General features: G+C 41.8%; 1 protein-coding gene across 3 annotated transcripts in view; it reads right to left on the bottom strand.

Annotated features, from left to right (window-relative positions):
• The window catches only part of PATJ (PATJ crumbs cell polarity complex component), a 340,451-nt gene that overhangs the window by 234,912 nt on the left and 83,295 nt on the right, over window positions 1-22,244 (bottom strand). For all 3 annotated transcript variants that reach the window (XM_020993089.2, XM_078156676.1, XM_020993086.2), the window contains exon 17: window positions 20,895-21,029. In XM_020993089.2, the coding sequence (XP_020848748.1) occupies window positions 20,895-21,029 (135 nt within the window). The remainder of the gene's footprint in view (window positions 1-20,894; window positions 21,030-22,244) is intronic.

Below are 22,244 nucleotides of genomic sequence, written 5' to 3'. Positions count from 1 at the left end.
GTTATCTTGCCTTTGTGACGGTAAAAGATGATAAAGAAAGGCTTTTTTTTTTTAAACTTAAAATGTTTCAGTTTCCTGTATGTATTAGAGTGAAAAAAGTACTGGACTAGAGGTATCGGAGAACTGGGTTTGGGTGATTAAGTCCCAGATGCTGCCACTTCACTAGACAACATGACGATGGGCCTCAGTTTCCTCAACCATAAAACAGGACAAGAAAACCTGCATCATCTGCCTCAGAGGATTCTGTAGCTAAAAGCTTTTGCTTACTATGTGCTTTAAGGCTTCTAAAGGGCTAGACGTTTATTATCTTATTGGAGATTTATAGCAATCCTGTGAGTCAGAGGTGAGGATTATCCCATTTTAAGGATGAGGAAACAGAGGCAGAGAAAAAACGAACCACTTGTCTAAAGTCATAGGGCCAGAGACCGTGCCCATGCTTTCAATGGTACGGGGAATTTTTGGCTAAGGAAACTCCTTGTAGCAACCAGCTCAGCCATTCCTAGTCTTAGAATGTTGTCCAGAGCACTAGGTACCCAAATGGCATGCAGGGTCACCCAACCAGTCTGAGGTGGAGGCAGGACTGAACCTTGAGGTCACCTCTCTGGGCCGTCCCATGCTGCCTTCCCACTGAAGCGACTCATGAGCAACATGATGCCATATAAATGAGTGCAGCTCATCATGAGAAGGTTGGCATCAGTCTGATTATGCACCAGATAACATGTTAAATACTGGAGACAGGGAGAAAGTGTGTGGGGGGATCAAGTGATGGTCCTTTATTGGCCGTGACACTGTACAAAGGCCCCCATCATCCCCAGTGGGAGTAGAGATAGGGCCTTCAATGGTCAAGTACAAAGCCCTTTGCCACCTGGCTCCAGCCTGAACTCTGCAGCCTCATTCTACATTACCCCTTTTCACACTCTGGTCCAGCCAACTGGCCTTCTGGACGCTCCATAGACCTGACCTCCCATCTCCCACCACCGTGTCTTTGCACTTGCTCTACGACACGGCTCTCCTTCCTCACCTCTGCCTTTGAGAATTCCAAAGTCACCTCAAACGCCATCTACACCAGTCTTTTTCTGATATCCCAGCTATTAGCACCTTCCCTCCATCCCCAACGCCCATGTAATTTTAAAATAAATTTATATATTTGCATTTTGTCTCCCCCTACGGCAGGGGAGCCCCGACTATGTTGCACCAGATGGCTCTGTAGGATCGTTGATCTAAAGCTGGAAAGGACATCGGAGGCCATTTAGTCCAATGCTTTCATTTCACAGATGAGGAAACTGAGGTTTGGACAAAAAGTGACTTGTCAGAGCAGCTAGGTGGCACAGTGGATAGAGCACCAGCCCTGGATTTAGGAGGACCTGAGTTCAAATCCGGCCTCAGACACAGAACACTTACTAGCTGCGTGGCCCTGGGCAAGTCATTTAACCTCATTGCCAGCCCCCCCCCCCCAAAGTGACTTGTCAAAGGTCAGAGGAATAGTGAGTAGTAGCAGAACGGAGACTCAAACCAAGCCCTTGACTGGCCCAGTGCTCCCTCCATTAAACCATACTGACTCCAGGGAAAGGGCGCTTAAATTCTTTGTCCTGGATACCTTGGGCATTCTGGGGAAGCCCATGGATTCCTTCATGGAATTGTATTTTTAAACAAATAAAATAAAATACAAAGGAAACTGAAATGTGGTTGGTTGTCAGAATATTTTTTGCAATTCATTACAGCCCCAAAGCAATGCTTCCTAGCTCTACAGAATAGAAGTTCGTTGAGAGAAGGGGCTGTTTCATTGCTGTCTTTGTGTCTTGGAGGTATTTAAATAAAGTGATTTTTACTTATTTAAATAAAGGGATGGGACTGTGAGCGCCTCGAGGGCGGGGAACGTGTTTTTTGCCTTTTTGCACAGAGTGATGAAGTGATGAAATCACTTCAAGTGTTACTGTGTTTTCAAAACTACAGCTGCAGATTTTTCTACCTTTGGGTTGCTTCTGAAATGCAGCTGAAGGAAGGAGTCCCACAGATACAGCACGCAGGGCGTCCGCTGGCACTCCGTGCTCTGCCGTCCTCCCTGGAAGGATCCTGGGACTTCCCAAGCAACACAGTGACCACGAAGAGCCACCTCCTGCAAAACTGCCAGCGAGCCTGGCAAGCCTTGGCCGCCTGCCTGCTTCTCCCTTTTCTCCCCTTGGATACAATGGGATTTTCCTCCTAAATTCATATTCTAGAGGAGTCACAAACATCCCCCCAAGTTCAACAGCAGCCCTGACTTCAGATCTGTGAGGCCTCCTGCTACGTGAAGTTCTCTGCCAGCCCCCCTGCTAAGGAGAGGCTTTTGAAGCTACTTCTGGGACTCCCGGCTGACCCACGCAGAGCCTCTTTGATCTCTTATTAAGTGGCTGCTTGTCTCCTGGTGCCTTCAGTCTGGCTGCAGGGAAGTTTCGGGAAGTCAGTCATCCTGGGTACACACAAACTCTACACACCAGGAGCGTGCTCCCTTCAGTCACCCGGGACTGCCCCACTGAAAAGCTTGCTTTAAGCTATGAGAGATTTCCCCCGGTAGCAACATTCCATCAACCCCAGGACTACACTATTAAGACTTTTTTCCCCCCCAAATGAAGCAGCTTAAAATGATTTAAAGGACATGGAAGGTTCCCATAGAGGAAAAAGGAACAAATCCTTTGTGAAAAGAAGTCCTGAGCACAGCTGGTGTCAAAGCTTACAGTACTTTGATGTTCATGAAAATAAATGTGGATGAGATGCGAAGATGGGCAAAAAAACAACCTTTATCAATACTTCTGGGGTGACGGGAAGGTTCAGTGACAAACGAACGCCTTTTAAAAGCGGCTATGCGGCTGATTCAACAGAATGCTATAGGTTGCTCTCTGATGAATATGGATGCTGACATCCTTTCAGACTTCAGCAAACTCCTGACTGGTCAGCTTTCTGCAGCCATCATCTAATCCCCCTAAGGTGAATCCAGTCCACCAGAGGTGGACTGGAAAGACAGACCACGAGAAATATCCCAGGAAGACGCTTGGGAATCAAAGCAGCAAGAAAAACACACAGTGACTTACAGTTGATATTTTTATGCTTTCATGAACTAAAAACTCTACTAAGCAAGTATCTCAGACCATACTCTTTCTTAATCCCTGGGCAAGAGACTGCTGGGGTGAGAGGCAAAGGAGCATAGTGGACGGAGAGCTAGACAAAGTTAGAAACACCTGGACTCAAATCTCACCATTGACATATAACAATTGTTTAGCTACAGACAAATGTCTGAACCTGTTTCCTCATCTGTAAACTGGGGATGGGGGTGGAGGAGGTGGGGGAATGATGCATTAATATTTGCAATACCTCCTTAGATGGTTATTGTGATTTTGAGATAAAATGAAGCACGTCAGACGCTTTCCAAACCTTAAAGTGACATTTAAAATTAGCTTTTTAAAAAAATTTGGGGCTGCACCTGTGATTTCCACACTATGATTTTTTTCAGTGGTAATTCTAAGGTACAATGGTGGAACTCACTAGCACACCACAACTGCCTGGGCACAGAGACATTAAGAAATTTTCCCAGGGTCCCATAGGCAGAACATTTCAGAAACTGGATTTGAACCCAGATCTTCCCGAATCTGAGGGAGGCTATCTATCACCTATACGTCAACGGCAGCAGTAACAATGATAGTTCAAGTTTCATCCTTGCCTCTTCTCAAATTCGTGCAATAGTTAGAAAATGCCTTCTATGTGCAAAACATGGATCTAGGTCCCTGTCGTCAAGAAACTTGCGGCCCAGTAAAAGCAAATAAGAATCTGCAGCACCTCATTCATTATTTCTATTAATACCAGGGGTTTTTTTTGCTTTGGAGAGTCTGTTTTAAATCTAGGATAAAACAGTGTCTTACAATGCCGAACTCCCATCAGAGCTGGAAGGGACCTCAGAGGCCAATCCAGTCGGGATTTGAAAGAGCGTCTGTCAAGGACACCCCTGAAAAGAAGCTTCCCCATCTTTGGAGAGCCCACTATTCCTTGTGCCCATTTCCCTTTGGGATACTGGAAGGAAGGTTCTTCCCCTTATTCCGAACCTAAGTCTATCAGGCTAAAACTGGCATTTACATACTGAGTAAAGACTACATTTTTTTAGCCAGGTGTTCAGGGCCTTCCCCTGACAAGGCTCCTTCTCCCTTTTCAGCCTTATCTCACCTGTATTACATGCAAACTTCCAGCCCACATAAGTCCTGAGTCCACACTGAATTTCCTACTTACAACATGGTGCCCAGAACTGAGCACAATGTAAATTAAGGGCTTAGGACAATTAATTAACTATCAGTCATCTGACAAATGCAAATTCTTTTAGTTTTATTCTCCCACCATTTGTGTGCAACAAGAAGGGAAGACTGAGAAATGCTGAGAAGTGTGGGGCAGCTAGGTGGCTCAGTGAATAGAGCATTGGCCCTGGAGTCAGGAGGACCTGAGTTCAAATCTGACCTCAGATACTTGACACTCACTAGCTGTGTGACCCTGGGCAAATCACTTAACCTCATTGCCTAGCAAAAAAAAAAGAAAAAGAAAAAGAAATACTGAGAAGTGAGGTCAGTACTGGGGGTTGAATGGAGAAAAGCTTCGGTGCACCGGGCCTGTCAGCATTTGGAAAATATGGTGTCATGAAGACAGAATCTTTCTTCTGTTGGGTTCCTCCAGTTTATTCCAGCGTCTAGATTCCGTTTATGCAGTTGCTGGTTTGCTGTCTCCCCCACTCCACTGTGAGCTCCTTGGGAGCAGGGACTGTCTTTGTCTTTCTTTGTATCCCTATCTTTTAGCCAGTATTTGGAACATAGTAGGTATTTTAAAAATGCTAGTTGACTGACTTCTGGATTTGAAATCAGGAAGACCCAGATTCAAATCCTGTCTCCAATCCTAGTTATGGAGCCCCCTGGACAGGCAGTTTCCTTGTCTGTAAAATGCGGATAACTGTAACACTTACTTCACAGGGTTCTTGTGAGGATCAAATAAGTTAATGTGGATAAATAAAATTAATGTGCTAAGTTGATATTCAAATGTTTAATGGAAACAGGGCAGGACTTCTTAGAGACAGGGGTCTGTGCTGACATCCTGGCTCTTCGCCAAACTGCCTATGTGGCCTTGGGCAAATCACTCAAGCATCCTGGGCCTCAGTTTCCTCAGCTGTAAAACAAAGGGGTTGAACTTGACGGTGTCTAAAATCGCTTCCAACTCCAAATCTATGATCCTAGGATGAAATGACATGCTTTTGCTGAGACATTTATCATCAAAGGTAATGATTAAATAACAAGTCGGGCCTACATCAGCGGATAATAGTAGCAAACAATGTTTACATTTGACACCCAGGAGTTAAGTTGAAAGCTCTCCTATATTTATATGTGTACAAGATTTATTTTATCTTGATAGACCCTAAGCTCCTTAAGGGTAGTGACCATTTCATTTTTGTCTTTATGTCATTATGAGAATGACTGGCAAACAGTAAGCACTTACTAAATGCTTTTGCTTAACTGATTTACTGATAGCTCTGGTCAATAATTACAAGAGCATTAAATTTTAAAGAGAAGCAGAAAAGAACAAGTCAGGGGTGCACTAACAGTTCTTTCCTGCCAGGGACATAACCCAAACAGCATTATCACCTCTACTAAACTCTTATTCTCATGCTTAGTTGTAGCACTGAGAAAGACTCTAAAAATGGACCATGAGTTCTGGCCCCATTCAGTTAGAAAGAATTTGCATATGGGGCTGGGGATAGATTATTTATCTCATCTGGTAACCAGTCTAGGTAACGTGGGGAAGGCAGACCACCAGATTGGCCATAGAGTCATGAATGTTTTGGCCCTAACTCTTACATATTCTACTAAGAGGCAGAAGAAATGAGTTCTCCATCTGTATTGCAGCAATGAAATCGTAAGTTGTTGAAATATTATAAACATGGTTGACAATGAATGACTATTTGCTATGTTAAAATCAAATGCCATCCACTGCACAGAGCAGAAGTCACCAGAGTAAAGCATTCGTGTGAATTCACAGAAAACTCTAATATAAAATTACAAAGTATTTACAAATAATACTTTACTTCAAGGATTAGTCTATTTATGTGACTTTGGATGCCGAGTCTTTGAATTTCTCTGGGACTCCATTTTCTTATCTACAAAATGAAAGGATTAGACAAGGAGGCCTCTGAGGTCACTTCTAGGCCATAATCTATGATCTTGTAGTTCTTCTGCCACAAACACAAATCATAAAACTTTAAAATCACAGGGACCTCATCAGCCATCTACTTCAAGCCTTTCATTTAAAGGAATATGACATCTACAGAGGTCACGGTACCTTCAACAGGGTAGAGTTCCTGTAACCAAGAAGTTCAACCCTCCCTAAAGCCAACCAGGTTAGGGGCAGGAAGCTTTCTGGCCCATTGGATAAAATGATACATAATTCTACAGTCCACCCTGGGAAGAACTATAGTGAACCCAATTAATCTTCCTTTGAGATTCCAAGCCAAATAAAGTGTGGCCACAAAGGCAGCATCATCTACTGGAAGACCTGAATCACCAAATGGCATCTGCAGAACCATGAAGTCTTTTAACTTTTAAGGAAATATGCAATAAAGTAAGTTCAACCTCATTTATCATAGTACAAGTATCATAGTACAAGACCTTCACCATTCCCTTGTGATACTGAACAAATTAGGAAGCAGGGCTGACTCCACCTGAGATAACAGAATCCATCTAATTCTATTATCTCTGTTTCTACCATCCAGTTGCATGATTGACAAACAAACCCAGGACATTCTCAGAAAATGCATTGTTAGAGATTCAATCAATCAACTGAAGAAACATTGATTTTATGAGTAAGGCAAATGGGAGGCTTTGGGGAATCAAAGCAGCAAGGAAACCAGTTCCTATCCTCAAAGATTGATAACAATGACAGCATTGAAATAAAGCTTTAAAAATTGCAAAGTGCTTTAAAAACATTACTGCATTTTGTCCTAACAACAACCCTGGCAGGCAGGAGCTATTATCCCTGTTTTACAGACAAGTAAACTGAGGCAGAGCAAGTTTAAATGACTTGCTCAGGGTCACATAGCTACTTAGTGTCAAAGGCTAGATTTGAACTCGAGTCTTCCTGACTACAGGCCAAGAGCTCTCCACTGCGCCACCAAGCTGCATTCTATGTAAGCACACAAGGAGAGAGAATGAAATGTACACAGATAAATCAAAACAAGACCATTAGATCATAGGACCAGAGATTTATAGCAGCAAGGGACTTCAGGGCATCCAGTCTTAGCTGCTGGTTTTATATTTGGAAGTTGACGCTAAGACAGTTAAAGCCACTGAGCCAATGCCACGTGGCAAGTAGCAGAGAGGGGATTTGAACCCAGATCCTTGGAATCCAAATACACACCTGCACGCTACCTCTTAAGAAGCATGTGAACAGATGGAAAAAAAGAAATACTTCTTACTGGTTCTTACCACCGTAGGACCACAGGCATACAGCTAGAAGGAATTCAGAATCATTTTACAGATGAGGAAGCTGAGACTGAGAAATATTAAATGAGTTAACCAGTGTCACACAGCTCAGAAAAGTCTGGGGCAGGATTTGAACCTTGATCTTATTCATTTTAAGCCTAAAACTCTCCTTACTACGCCACACTATCGTGAATCACAAATTTAAATTATAGATTTTTAAAAATCACTGCAAACAAAAGAGGCGTGGATTGGGAATCATGACGATGAGACAAGGATCGTTATTCTTCACCAGCTTTCTAACTGTGAGCAGGTCACAACCTTTCTGAGCCCTCATTGCTTCGAGACATAACCCAAACAGCATTAATCAGGAGATGGAGAGCTACTTTATCACCCCCATTTTACAGATGAGCAAATTGAGGCAGACAGTGGTTAAGCAACTTGTCTAGGGTTACAGTAAGTGCCTGAGGCAGGATTTAAACTCAAGTCTTCCTGACTCTAAGTCCTATATACTTTTTTGTATACAGTACCTAACTCAATAATTTGAGATACTTACTAATTAATTACACAAATAATAATCCTTCTCTGATGTCTCATCATGCCACTGGGATGACCTTGGGTTCCTGCAGGCCAAAACCAGGATGACAGAGGCTCAGGGAGATTCTGGAAAGAAGTCGAATGTGGACCAGATGATGGTGCTTTTTGTATCTGGTTAATTTTAGAGAGGAATCTTACCAGAGCCATAGCTAAATTAGCCAGGAGTGGGGCATGAGGCACATATTATCCTCCATGGCTTAATGGATACACTAGTAGTTCAATTTTCAAGGTCAAAAAAAAAAAGGAAAAATACCCAGGGACCTGCTGGGCCTGTTTCTGCTGTTTTGTTTTCAACTGAAAATTATCAGGTCCCTAGGGCTAATGTCCAATGTTGCTCAAGCACTGAGTAAAACTAAGGACAACTGACTTTTATTAGGCATGGGATACTGCTTTTCGTGAATGTTTGTCTCTAAAACCATCAATACGAGCTCTTTTGGCACATAGTACTAATTATTCTTTAGAAATACCTAACCTTAAAAAAAAAAAGAAAGAAAGAAAGAAAAAGAAATACCTAACCTTGTACTGCATCAGTGGACAGCAAGAATAATGTCTAAGGACTCCGGTCTTTGGCTATGGATGGGAAGAATCCCAGGTAAGGAAGAGACTATGAGAAAAAGCTACCTACCCACCCACTCAAATCCATCCATTCATCTATTATTCTGCATGCAACAGACCTTCCTAGAATTAGGGGAGACAACAAAGAAGTAATGACAAAAGAAAGGATTCCTAGAAATACTGACCCATAAAGAGTAGTAAGAAAGCTACTGATGAGAAACTGGGGAAACTGAGGTGTCTTAGAGATCCGAGAAAGGGCAGGAGGGTGGGAGGAAAGAATGAGCAAAGGGTCTAGAGGAGAGGGGAGGGCTGGATGAAGAAAGAGTGGGATAACAAAGGGGAAAGAGGATGAGAGGAGAGGGAAAGAAGAGGGGAGGAAAGGAGATGGTGAGTTGGGAGAAAAGGTGAGTTGGGAGATACGCACATTAAAAGTAGGGATCTGGGGCAGCTAGGTGGCACAGTAGATAAAGCTCCAGCCTTGGAGTCAGGAGGACCTGAGTTCAAATCCAGCTTCAGACACTTGACATTTACGAGCTGTGTAACCCTGGGCAGGTCACTTCATGCACATTGCCTCACCAAAAACAACAACAAAAAGTAGAGATCGTTTCATTCTTTTTACTTGTATTGCCAGTGCGTGGCACACAGCAGATATATGTCCATCTGTTAATTAATTAATGAACCTTAAAACTGTCAGAATAGTAACCAGCATAACAGGAACCCAGGGAGGCCACAAAAAGCCCCCAGTTGAACAGGTGGTACCACATAGTTCCTCTAAGCTCCAATGGACCCCTTCTACTCTCATTTGGCATTTAAGGCCTTTTAACATCCAGTATGGACCAATTCTTCTGGACTTATTCGACCTTCCTCTCTCTACAATCCTGCCAAACAGCAGTCTTTGCCAATACTGCACCTCCCATCACTGTTTTTCACTCATTGCCCCTCAAGCTGAGAATGCCTTCCCTCGCACCTCTGCCTCAAAGAAGCCACGTCGAAGCTCAGACTAAGAATCACCTCCCGCAGTAGCTGTATAGCCTTTCTGATGTCACAACCAAAACCTCCCGCAGTAGCTGTATAGCCTTTCTGATGTCACAACCAAAACCTCCCGCAGTAGCTGTATAGCCTTTCTGATGTCACAACCAAAACCTCCCGCAGTAGCTGTATAGCCTTTCTGATGTCACAACCAAAACCAACAGGAAGCAAGCGCCTTGAAGGCAAGCTTCTGCTTCTTTTTCCTTTGTAATCTCGCTGCCTTTCACAGCGCTAAGAGCCTAGCAGGTGACTAACAGATGCCAGTTAAATGTTGAGTGAGTAAAGCAGTAGGAGGGATTCCATCAGATCTGCAGATAAAGTATGTCCCCTAGAGGAATCAGCCTCAGGCAAAGTTTTCAGGGAACGAGAAGCTAAGGGGAAGAGACTCTGGGATACCACCGAACGTGGTGGAGGGGGGAAAAGGACAGGAAGAGACAGAGACCATGGAAAACCATTCCAAACCTCCAAATACCATCCAACCCCTACCAGGGAATCCCCTTGTAGAAGGCAAAGGATGAGTGAAGTTAGCCTTGGGAAGAAGCAGGCTTAAGGGAGAAAAGATATTTCCCGGTAGATTGTTATTTAAATGAATTATTCTTGCTAAAGGGAATAGACAATTCATAAATTAGGTAGCAGGTTTATTTTTCCCAATCAGGCTAACCATTTTCATTGAGGCAGATGACCTTGAGGCCAAGAAGGCAAGGGTTCTTGGGGGACCACTGGCTGTGCAATGCTGGCTAGGTCACCGAATCTGCCTGGGGTCTGGGCAATTCTAACAATTATACATTGTGGAGAAGGTGCCAGCCTTCATGAGCAGAGCAAGTTTACTCATCTGGAAGTATGTATTCTTAAATAAGACACTTATGCTTCATAAGTTAATACTGCAGTATTAACTAATTATTAACTAGTATTTAATACTCCCGATGTTTTCCTACATCAAAAATAACAAAAACTGTAATTAAGACAAAGGACAGTCTTCCTCGAACAAATGATTGTCGTCAATTGTATAAGCACAGGCAGAGAACCTAGGTAGAAAAAAATATTGTCATCAACTTTATATTAAGTAACAATTTTATCTCTAGCAGCAATAAAAATGTCACAGGTAATATTCAATGCATTAATAGCTAATGCTGATTTCAGGATTTTTATGAGCGTGACACTCAGCACAACTCCAAATGCAAAGAGATCTCCGGTTGGTGCCTATACCAATCCCAGATGGCCCAACTCGATCATGTCTGGACCACTTGGCACTTTCGTGGCATCACTGGTAAAGATTTCTGAATGTTCTTGATAATAATGAGTATGAATGTAAGAGAGCAGCAAGCAAAGGATGGAGATTAGTCTGGGGCTGGATATCAGCTCTAACAAGAGTAACAAGTCATATTTACGTAATGCTTAAGAAACGCAAAGTGCTTTACATACATTATTTCATTTGATCCTTACTATAAATCTCTCCCCACTCTAGTCCATCTGAAGAGGTCTACGACTTTTGGGGTGCTGCTGGAACCCCAACATCATGGTACCAGGCCCTGCCTGAAAGAATTCAATTCAAATCTTCTTCAGGCAGAGGAAAAGTTTATTAGTGATAAAACACTTAGAGCCAGTGACGCCCGTAAAGACAAGTGGGCATGAGAGGTTCTCAGCCTTTTGAGCCTGAGATTCTCAGCCCCAAATGAGGGCCAGGGTAGATCTTATATACTTTGGGTGACCAGGGAAGGGTCTGGGAAAAGGATCAGGGGGAGAATTCCCAGAGATTGGAATGTCTAAGAGATTGAATAGACAATGGGAATAGATAATGAAGGAACTGAAAGGTATCTGAATGAGATTAAAAGGTAGGCTAAGGCTTTCAAAGGCAGATGAGGGGCTGGGGCCTGTAGACAAGGGGAACCAGATTCCCTTTGAGGCAAGGGGCAAAGACCTGAGCTTGGGCCACACCCCATCACATCCACCACTCAGCTGCCAAGTGATTTTCCTAACACAGAGATCTGACCACTTCACCCCCCTACTCAATATACTCCAGTAGCTCCCCATGGATTGTTCTGAAGTCAAAGCCCTTCATGACCTGGTCCCCATCCCACATTTCTAATCTTCCTACACCGTGATCCAGTGAGATTAGCCTCCTGGCTGTTCCTCAAACAAGACCCTCCAACACCCAACTCTGGGCATCTTCACTGGTTGTCTCCCCTCTCCCACCTTATCTCACTTCACTCACTGACCTACCTGGTTTCCCTCAAGTCCCAGTTAAAATCCCACCTTCAAGGCAGCTAGGTGGCGCTGCAGATAGAGCACCAGCCCTGGAGTCAGAAGGATCTGAGTTCAAATCCTGTCTCAGATCATACACTTGACACTTAACTAGCTATGTGACCCTGGGCAAGTCACTTAACCGCAACTGTCAATCAATCAATCAATAAATAAATAAAACCCCACCTTCTCCAGGAAGCCATTCCCCATAGCCCTGCATTCTCTTCTCTTGATTATTTCCAATTTCACCTGTCTATAGCTTGTCTGTAGATAGGTGTTTGAGAGCTGTCTCCCCATTAGACTGTGAGCTCCTTGAGAGCAAGAACTATTTGTCTTCTTTTTTTTCAAATTTCTAGTTTATGCCAAATGTTTCCTGATTCACTAACTACAACAGTCTGAGGAAGGTGGTGTGATTATCATTCCCACTTTTCAGAGATGGTAAGTGATTTGTCCAAGGTCATACAATGATGAAGTGTCTGAGGAAGGATTTAAAATCAGGTATTCCTAGCTCCAAGTCAAGTGCTCTATCCATTAGATGGTCTGACTAATATAAAAGGCTATTTGCTCATCTAAGAGCATAAGGTCATAGGATTTGGTGCTAGAAGGGACCTCAGAGAACAGCACCTCACTCACCATTTTACTAATAAGGAAACTGAGGCTTGAGAGATTAAGACACTTATCCAAGGTTACATAAGAAAGTGACAGATAAGGTTCCAAGTCAGCAATCTACCTTCAAATGCAGTGTGCTCACAATTATGACCCATTGGCACAGTCCAAGAGACTTACCCAACCTTACAAATGTTCAGCCCAATTCAACTAAGTGAATCTAGTTGTGGGGCAGAAGGAAGAAGTACTTACCCCCACTTCTAATGTAAAAAGGATTTACTGAAAATATAGGACTAGGGTCCCCATCTATCAATACACACCTAAGTCTACTTTTCTGCAGCTTTGCTTATCATTTTGCTTAACTGAACAGCAAAACCTCCATATTCACTACAATGCAGGACATTACCCATGTATAGGTCTCATTCTTAAAATGAGACTTTTGAAAAGTAAAAAAGAGGTAAGCATGTCCTGGCAGGTCACAGGAATCATAGGTGGCCCCCAGATTTGATACTAGAAGGACCTGACCGGGGCAAGGGTTATCTATGCTTGATGTCATTCCTTAACACTCTCAGCAACCCGACCAGAATAGCAGGCAGCCCAGACACAAAGGAATTGCAGAGAGTCCACAGGAGATGATTCACATGCAATCCACTCTGACTGCTTCTATGTCCTTAAATAATTTTCACATTTAATCTCACCAACAGCTGACAAATAGCAAATATGAGGAATTCAGAGGAATATGGGAAAACCTGCACAAATGGAAACACAGTGAAGTAAATAGCCTGAAGGTCAGAATTTATTAATGTTCCTTTAGAACCCAGAAAAGAAGATACATAGCAACCATAGCAGAAATGAAAGCAAAAAAATTAATAACAAGCAGACCTCACAGTATCTGTACTGACCATTCTGGTCCCAGAAAGGAGGTAACAAAATATCTTTCTTGCAGAAAGGAGAATACACCATCAAACAGACTCACTCTATCGGTTGTTTTCTGCTAATTGTTTTTCTTTATTAGAAAGGAGAGGTCAATGCTTAGGTGAGGAAAAGGTCTATATACATAGAAATAAGTAGGATATAAAAACAAAAGGCACAGGACCACTAGGTGGCGCCGTAGTGCACAGACTGCCGGGCCTGGAGTTAGAAAGACTCATCTTCCTCAGTTCATATCTGGCCTCAGATACCTAGTAGCTGTGTGACCCTGAGCAAGTTACTTCACTCTGTTTGCCTCAGTTTCCTCAAATGCAAAATGAGCTGCAGAAATAAATGGCAAATCACTCCAGTATCTTTGCCAAGAAAACCCCAAATGGGGTCAAGAAGAGTCAGACACAACTGAAAATAACTGAAAACAAAAACAAAAATCAAACTTATTTTCAAATAAAATAACTTAGATTTCCATAATGTTTACAAACCAATTTTCTCTTAAAATTTCTGTGAATTAAGCAATGCAAGTATTGGTATATTACCTCCCTTTTGGGGATGAAAAAAAAAAAGTTGAGTGACTTCATCAGGGTAAGAGGATACCCATATTCCCAGGACCCCAAGGCCAAGACAGGAAGGAGTCAAGGCCTCATTCTCCAACTCCAGGCCAATGACATGAACTTACACTGTACCAGGCTGTTGTTACAGCCTCACTTTCTCCATACACTAGCTTCTACACGGTATCCACCAGAGTTCTCTAAAGCATAACACACCAGTAAAGCATCCTTGAGAATATATTGCCAAGGATTTGTAGTCTTACACTATTTCCTATGTGCAATAAGATTAGACCAGGGGGGTTCTTAACCTTTTCACATGTCATTGACCCCTCTGACAGTCTGGTGAAGTTTAAGGACCCAGAATCATGCTTGTAAATGTGTAAAATGAAATATAGGTTGCAAAGGATTACACATGTATTTTAGAAACAAGTTCACAGACCCGTTACAATCATTCCACAGACTCCTTGAGGGTCCATGGGCCCCAGTTAAGCACCCTGGCCTAGACCAAATTTATAATTTAGCTGAGCTTTTCTAGCAAGCTTTCCTAGTTTAATGATGAAAGAAACCACAGTGGAAAAAAATGGGTTCATTAAAATTTGTTGCTGTCATTTTTCAGTCATTTAGTTGTGTCTGACTTTTTGTGAACCCAGAGACCTTCACATGCCAGGCCCTTCTACTCTCCACTCTCTCCAGAAGTCTGTCCAAGCTCACGTTCATTGCTTCCATGGCACTATCCATCCATCTCTTCCTCTGCCAAGCCCTTCTTCAACCTTTCCCAACATTGCGGGCATTTCCAATGAGTTCTGGCTTCTCGTTATGTGGCCAAAGTATTTAAGCTTCGTCATTAAAATTAATATTCCCAAATGCTAATTCCTATAATACCTTAGCTATGTAACTAAATACCCGCTTTGTGTTACCAAGCTTTTTTAACAACATCACTCATGCTGAGTCTCGGATAATGGCGAGAAGCCGCTTTAACAGAATCCCATAGGTAAATGGTGCAAAGAGAGATAAGATGAGCTCCGGGCCAGGAAATGGCCTTCATGGCTCTGTTTGAAACCTTTACCTGGCCTGGCAAAAGTTATTTCCCCTCATTAGTGTTTATTACCTAATTACAGCAAGTGATAACCTAACCAATTAATTAACTTGCCCAACACCAAACTTTAAATTGAGATACCTTGTCAACTAAATGTCACAGGAGGTGACAGTGACACACGCTTTACTGATAAACAACCAAAACGTGATGTACACACCAGGGAGCAAGCTTCAGACTCACTGTTTTTCCTCCCAGGCTTAACTGGAAAGGAAAATGATCAGAGTCCTTAGAATTAACAAGCAGGATTTCTAATAATAAAGGTATTCAAAAATCAATTTTCTTGTAATTGCTCCATAGTAAAGAAATATTCTACTCCCTTTTAAAGTAAAAGAATGAAATTTGCAGAGAAATGAATACCTATGTACCAATAGTGACAGAGAGGAGAGAAAGTATAGATGAAGAAGCATTTATAAAACAGCAAGAAATTTTGGATTCAAAAGTCAATGGAAGGGGCAGCTAGCTAGATGGCACAGTGGATAGAGCACCTGCCCTGGAGTCAGGAGGACTTGAGTTCAAATCCGGCCTCAGATACTTGACACTTACTAGCTGTGTGACCCTGGGCAAGTCACTTAACCCTGATTGCCTCACCAAAAAGTTGCCTGCACCCCCACCAAAAAAATGTATCTTGGTGTGTGGTTTTTTTGTGTGTGTGTAATATATATGTGCATATTTTATCTTTCACAACAGAAAGCAACAGGGCAGCTAGGTGGCGCAGTGGATAGAGCACTAGCCTTAGAGTCAGGAGGACCTGAGTTCAAATCTGGCCTCAGACACATAACACTTATTAGCTGTGTGACTCTGTGCAAGTCACTTAGGCCCAACAGCCTTGCAAAAACAAAAAACAAAACCACAATAGAATGTAACTTCTTCAAGATCAGAGACTGTTTGACTTTGTCTTCAGCACCTTGGACAGTGCCTGACATATGGCAGGAGCTTAATAAATGCTTACTATTTGGAGAAGAGAGTTCAGCTTGCACTAAAAAAAAAAAAAAGATTTTGTACTTTGCCATTAATTTCTAAGAGTCCTTTCCTGATCCACTGCCCCAGAGGTTATAGCTCTTTCTGTGTTGAAATTACTGTGTGTGTGCGTGTGTGTGTATGCACACATGCGCAGCGTGCTGTGTGCGTGCATATGCCTATGTACACACACAAATATGTATACACATTATATTTATGTGCATAATCATATATAGAACCTCTGGTGGAAAGGCATATATTGTTATGATATATATGTGTGTGTATATCTATGTATATATGCATGCATGCCTGTTGGTAAAATTGGGTCAGGAAGATATGAATTTGAATCCTGCCTTGGAAACTTATCATTTGTTCCACACTGGGTAAAGCCCAACCTCTCTCAGCCTCAGTTTCCACATCAGAAAAATGGGGTGATAACATCAGCACCAACCTCACAGGACGGTGGTACGGTTCAACAGAGATATACTTTGCTGTTGAAATGATAGTTGCTCTTGTGGCTGCTGGGATTCTTATTTATTTATCTGTTTGCCCATCGTATCCCCCTGGAAGACTGTAAACTAGAGAGCAGATGCCGGTTGGCACTTCTCTTTGTGAGGACCATGCCTGTCACACAGGTTACATTAGTTAAGTGGCAGCTTAATTAATCCCTTTAGAATTGAAGAAACCTGTAATGAACCGCTATGTCCAGGGAACAGGGGTTTCTAATGAAACAATCTTGCCAGAGATGTGGGGCCTCTCTCCACCAGTGGACCTTGCTCCACAGAAGACCTAAGATCCCTAAGCCCCTCCTGGCCTTGGACAGACACTGGGCTAAGATCAAGTTAAGCTTTTTTTTCTGTTAATGACCAAAAACACCATCAGGCCTCCGGGTTATTATTCTGAGCCATGATTCTACTATGGGAATACTCGCTGCAAAAGGAGATGACGAAGGAGGTTGGGAGAGCTCCTGGCAGATTCCAACCACGATGTAATGGAATCCAGATCATGTGGGTTCAGATCCTGCCTCGGACACTGCCTAGCTTTGTGAGACTTCTGTGAGGCTCAACTACCTCATATGTAAGAAGTGAACAACAAAAACACCTATTTCACAGGACTGTACCAAGGATCAAAAGGATTAAGATATGTAGAGCGCTACAAATGTAAGTGGCTATTATTATTACCCATTACCATGCCACAAAAGTGAATATTTGGATTGACCCCCCCATCTGTGATGTCCCTTTGGTTAAATATCATGACAGCCAGAATCACAGTTCACTGGTAAGTCCAGCAAATGGGGTCCAGAGGAATCAAGGAATGAAAATATGGCTTCACTTACTCCATGAGATCTAATTTTTTTTGGACTGGATCTATGATTTCCTTGATACAGGACCTCTCCAGTTAGAAAACTCCCTCCACCAATGCAGGTTGGTACCTCCTCTGTGACTTGTAGTCCTCCAGAGCTACCTAGAACATGGAGAAGTAAAGGGACTTGCCCAGGATCACACAGTCAATATCTGTCAGACACAAGATTTGAACCCAGGTCTTCCAGGCTCACCCTGCCTCTAGAGATCTAATTAGCATGAAGCAATTCTGAAAATTCCAGAATTGAGATTCAACTAAAGAAAAGTAATTATGAAAAGCACTCATTAATTTGGATCAACAACTCAAAAGCCAATCTGCCTAACAACCTCATGAAGAAATATTTCAATAGCTGAGAGGGGCAGCTGTCAATGCCAGCTAACATGCCAGCAAACATGACTAAGTGAGGATCTATTTTTGGTTGTCTTAAATTGCACTGGCAAAATTTGGGATTTTATGTTCTTACATAATGCTCTCAAAGTATTTGTCTCTTCATCTGTTCCCAATTGTCTTCTTCTATGAGGGAAGAATTGATTTTTACATCAGTAGGCATTTTATGTGCTTAGAGAGACAGTACATTTTGCTTTATTAAACCACAGTGAGCTAAGGCTGCACTAGCATATTAAAATATGCACATTACAGAAAAAAGCATTTTTGCCAAGAGCTTTAATTCCCTGTGATAATCAAACACAGACATTTAAACAGAGCCCATTGACTGGTAAACTCAAGAGGCATCTTACCAAGATCTTCCTCATTCTCCCCAAAAGCAACCATGCCTTCAATTCTAAATACTACCAGACTACATTCCTCAACATCGTCCCCATAACAAACCAACCTAAATAAGCTAGATGAGTTAGACAGGATATTTACATGGCAAATACACACACACACACACACACACACACACGTCTTAATAATGACAAGTTCTTCGGAATAAACTCTTCATCCATGCTAAGAAAAGCAAACTCTGTTCTAACATGTTGGGATTACCAATTTACTTGGTTCTTAAAATTGGGACATTAACTTAGTGAGGAGATCAAGTATTTTCTGGTTCAGGTGGATTTTAAGCTTGATTAGTTTACAAAAGTTGTTTCCATTAAAGTGGTCATAATCCAGGTCTATGTCTGTTCCTCTATTCATTTCCTATATGTGAACATTGATAGTCTGTTTGAAGAGATGTTTGAAATGGATAACACAAGACTCAGACAGGACATGTAACCATCTATAAATATTTCAAGGGCTGCTTGTAGAAGAGGGCAGATTCCTGTTAAGCACAATAGACAAATGCAAGGTAGGGGGAAGGATTTGCAAAGAAGTAAATTGAGACTTCATGGAAAGAAAGATTTCCTAAAGAATCACACTGTCCTTGACTGGAATGGGTTGCCTCATGAGTCAGTGGGTTCGTTTGACGCAAGATGACCCCCATCCCACTTCAACTGCAAATATTCTCCTTCCTTAACCACTGACACACTGAAGTTGGAAGAATGGCTGGCATAATGGGGCAATCTGAACAGGTTGGATATATTTTATCTGCTTCTCAGATATTAGTCTCCACTTTATCCTTTCCTCTAATTGGGCAGAGATCTGGGATCTTAGCTTGATTTGAAAATGAGACCAACAACAATGGCCAATCATTTTCTCTTCTACACCACACAAGCCATTTCTCATGTTACAGCTTTTTGGAGTAAACCAGGCTCATCACTTTCTGATTCCCTTCATGAGTACCGGACACATTGACATCTGCTTTTTAGTGACTTGATGAGCATTGCTCCTCTTTTGACTCCTAATCCTGAGCCACAAAGCTCAACATATTTTTTTTCACCTTTCTCTGCCAGGTCCACCCTTGTATTATCCAAACACAAATATTAAGTCACTAAATTAAAATTCATAACATTTAAGCACTTACTATTTCAGTCAGCCAATAAGCATTTATTAAGCATTTACTAAACGCCAAACACTGAGGTTAAAAGGAAAAAAAATATTAAAAGAAAAGTATGTCCCTCCCGACTCCAGTCCATCTTTCTGTCAGCTGCTAAAGCAATATCCCAAAAGCCCAGGTCTGACCATGTCAAGCCCCTGCCCCACTTAGTAAACAACAGTGGCACCCTATCACCTCCAGGATCAAATATAAAATCCTCTGTCTGGCTTCTAAAGCCTTTTATACTCTGGCTCCTTCCTACCATTCCAGCGTTCTTTATCTTGACTAGCTTCCACATCCTCTCCAAGGTAATGACACAGACCTTCCGAGTGCTCCTAACACAAGCCCTTCCATCTTCTGATTCTGTGCCTTATGCTCTGGCTGTCATCCACCATGCCTGGAATGCCCTCACTCCACGCCTCCTCCTCTTGGTTTCCTTCAAGACTCAGCTGACCTTCTCAGCCATGCAAGCATCTAAGACGACTCCAAAAGGCTCACGATGGAAAATGCTATCGACATCCAGAGAAAAAACTCTGGAGTCTGAATGTAGACAGAAGCAGACTACGTGCTCTCCTTTTCCTTTGTTCTTTCTCATAGTTCATCCCATTTGTTCTAATTCTTCTTTACATCATGACTAATGTGAAGATATATTTAATATGAATGCAAAAAAAAAGCTGAAAACCCCCATTCTGCAGAAGGCCTTTTCCAATGCCTTCCATCACCAGTACGTTCCCTCTAGCATTGCCTCTCATCTATTCTATCTCACCTGTAAAGTTATTTAACTATTGTTTCCCCTAATTAGAACATGAGAATAGGAGCTAAGATTTTGCCTCTTTCTATGCTTATTAATTACCACAGTGTAAGTGATTAATAAATGCTCTTTGTTGACTGACTGATATGAAACCATCCCCTACTATCAAGGAGTTTATATTCTACTGGTACATGCTAATTTAATTTGAAAAAACAAAATATAATGAACACATGAACATTGGTTCCTACCCCATGAAGAGAATCAGCTACATGTTAGAAAGAAGTTCAGCAAAGAAGAACTTGGAAAGCTATCATCTCCCTGGATTCTGCTATAAAACTTTGCCACCTATTGGGTTTTCCTAAAGCATATCTGTATTAACAAAAAGTGTTCATTATCATGGAATCCCATGTAATTCCAAGTAGAAGCTAAGGAGACCTGAGTTGCCCTGGTCAAATTTCAGCCCAAATGCCTTCCACTATGTATAGAAGATGCCACAGGTATACAATATCATTTCACCAAACTTGAGCTCAAAAAACTCAGAACACACATCAGTAACATAATCTCCCAGGGGTGACCTAGGTGATTTTCTCTATCAGCAAGTTGTATGTGATTGTGTATGCATTTATGTGTATTCATGTGTGTGTGTGTGTGTGTGTGTGTGTGTGTGTGTGTGTGTGTGTGTGTGTGTGCGTGCAGACTGTTAGATAAGTTAATATCTATGGCTTCCTGCTTTTCTCAGTTAATATAGCTGCATGCTTGATCACCAGCTACATCTAATAAAGATATGTTCAACAACAAAAAAGGAAAAATAATTAAATAGTATAGAGATAATGACCTGATAGTCCAAAATGCTGAATCCCAAGCCATCGACACCTTTAATTAACTCAATTTCCTTCACCTCAGTCGACCAGAGGGCCAATTCCCCATCATCTTCATCATCATTAGTGTGAACCTCTTCACTGGGGTTAACCTGAAACACAAAATCAGAAAACTTCAGACCTATCCCTTTTAGGTCTTAAAAAACAATGGGGCATTTAATATCTGAGACCCTGGAATGCTGGCATATACTGGTTGTACAACATGGTAGACAGAAGAGTGATGGACTTGGAACCAGGAAGATCTGGGTTCAAATGCTGCCTCCGACCTAATGAGGTACATGCCCATGGGCAAAGCACTTCACGTCTCTCAGGCCCAGCTTCCTCATCTGTAAAACTAAGGTCATAAGAGCACCTACCTAACAAGGTTATTGTGAAGACCAAACGAGATCATGCAAATCAAGTGCTTTGCATACCTTATGATAATACTATGTAATGAGGGGGTGTTTTTTATTATTCTACAGAATCTCAAAGCTTCCTTTGACATTCTATAGGAACTTAAAAAAGACTTCTCTTTTTTTTTTTTAACATACTACAACACAATCAGAAAAACCAAACCCACATGAAAATTCAAGCATTCTAAAGAACATCTTCTTGATCTAGGATCTTGCACGTTGAATGTCTGTATCAAAGTAGTAACACTGACCTCCTATACTTCCATGAGCTCTGCCATCCCAGTAGAAGCATAAAAAGAAAAATAAGCATTTAAGGCATGTCTTTAGATAGAAGATCAGAAAAGATTAAAAATGTAACATCCCCTGAATTCTTGATCATTATATCAAACTACATAGACACAACTGTTGGGATAACATTGTTTGTCTGGCCTCCACCCTCCCTGGCCCATCTCATTTCCTTTTTCATTATCTAGTTCTCATGGATATACAGCTAAGATGAACTGACTTTTGAGAAAACTTGACCAGCATGAGAAACAAGAAACTGAGTTATAATGAGCTGAGCTATAATAAATTGTATCAAACACTCAATTGTGGAGGAATGATCTGCAAACAGAGCTCCCTTCTTTTCATGGAAAGGTGGGAACTCCAGGTGTGGAATGTGAAATACTTCCTTGGATTCAGGAATTAAGTCCTTTTACTTGAAAGTTGGGTTTCTTTTATTTGTTTTATTTTCTTTGGGGGGGGCTGTTTTATTTGTTTTCTTTTTTACAAAGAAAAATTCAATGGACAGTGGGCTTAAACATAAGCTTGCTTGAACATAATGTAGTTATTAAAAACGAACAGCAACAATAAAACTGTTTAGAAAACTGGGGTAAAGTTTTGATTAAAGGCATAAAAAAGCATCTTCCCTGAAAA

Source organism: Phascolarctos cinereus, unplaced genomic scaffold, assembly GCF_003287225.1.
Source record: "Phascolarctos cinereus isolate Bilbo 61053 unplaced genomic scaffold, phaCin_HiC Scaffold_5;HRSCAF=322, whole genome shotgun sequence".
Taxonomy (NCBI): domain Eukaryota; kingdom Metazoa; phylum Chordata; class Mammalia; order Diprotodontia; family Phascolarctidae; genus Phascolarctos; species Phascolarctos cinereus.
This window is presented reverse-complemented; position numbering and strand designations above follow the sequence as displayed.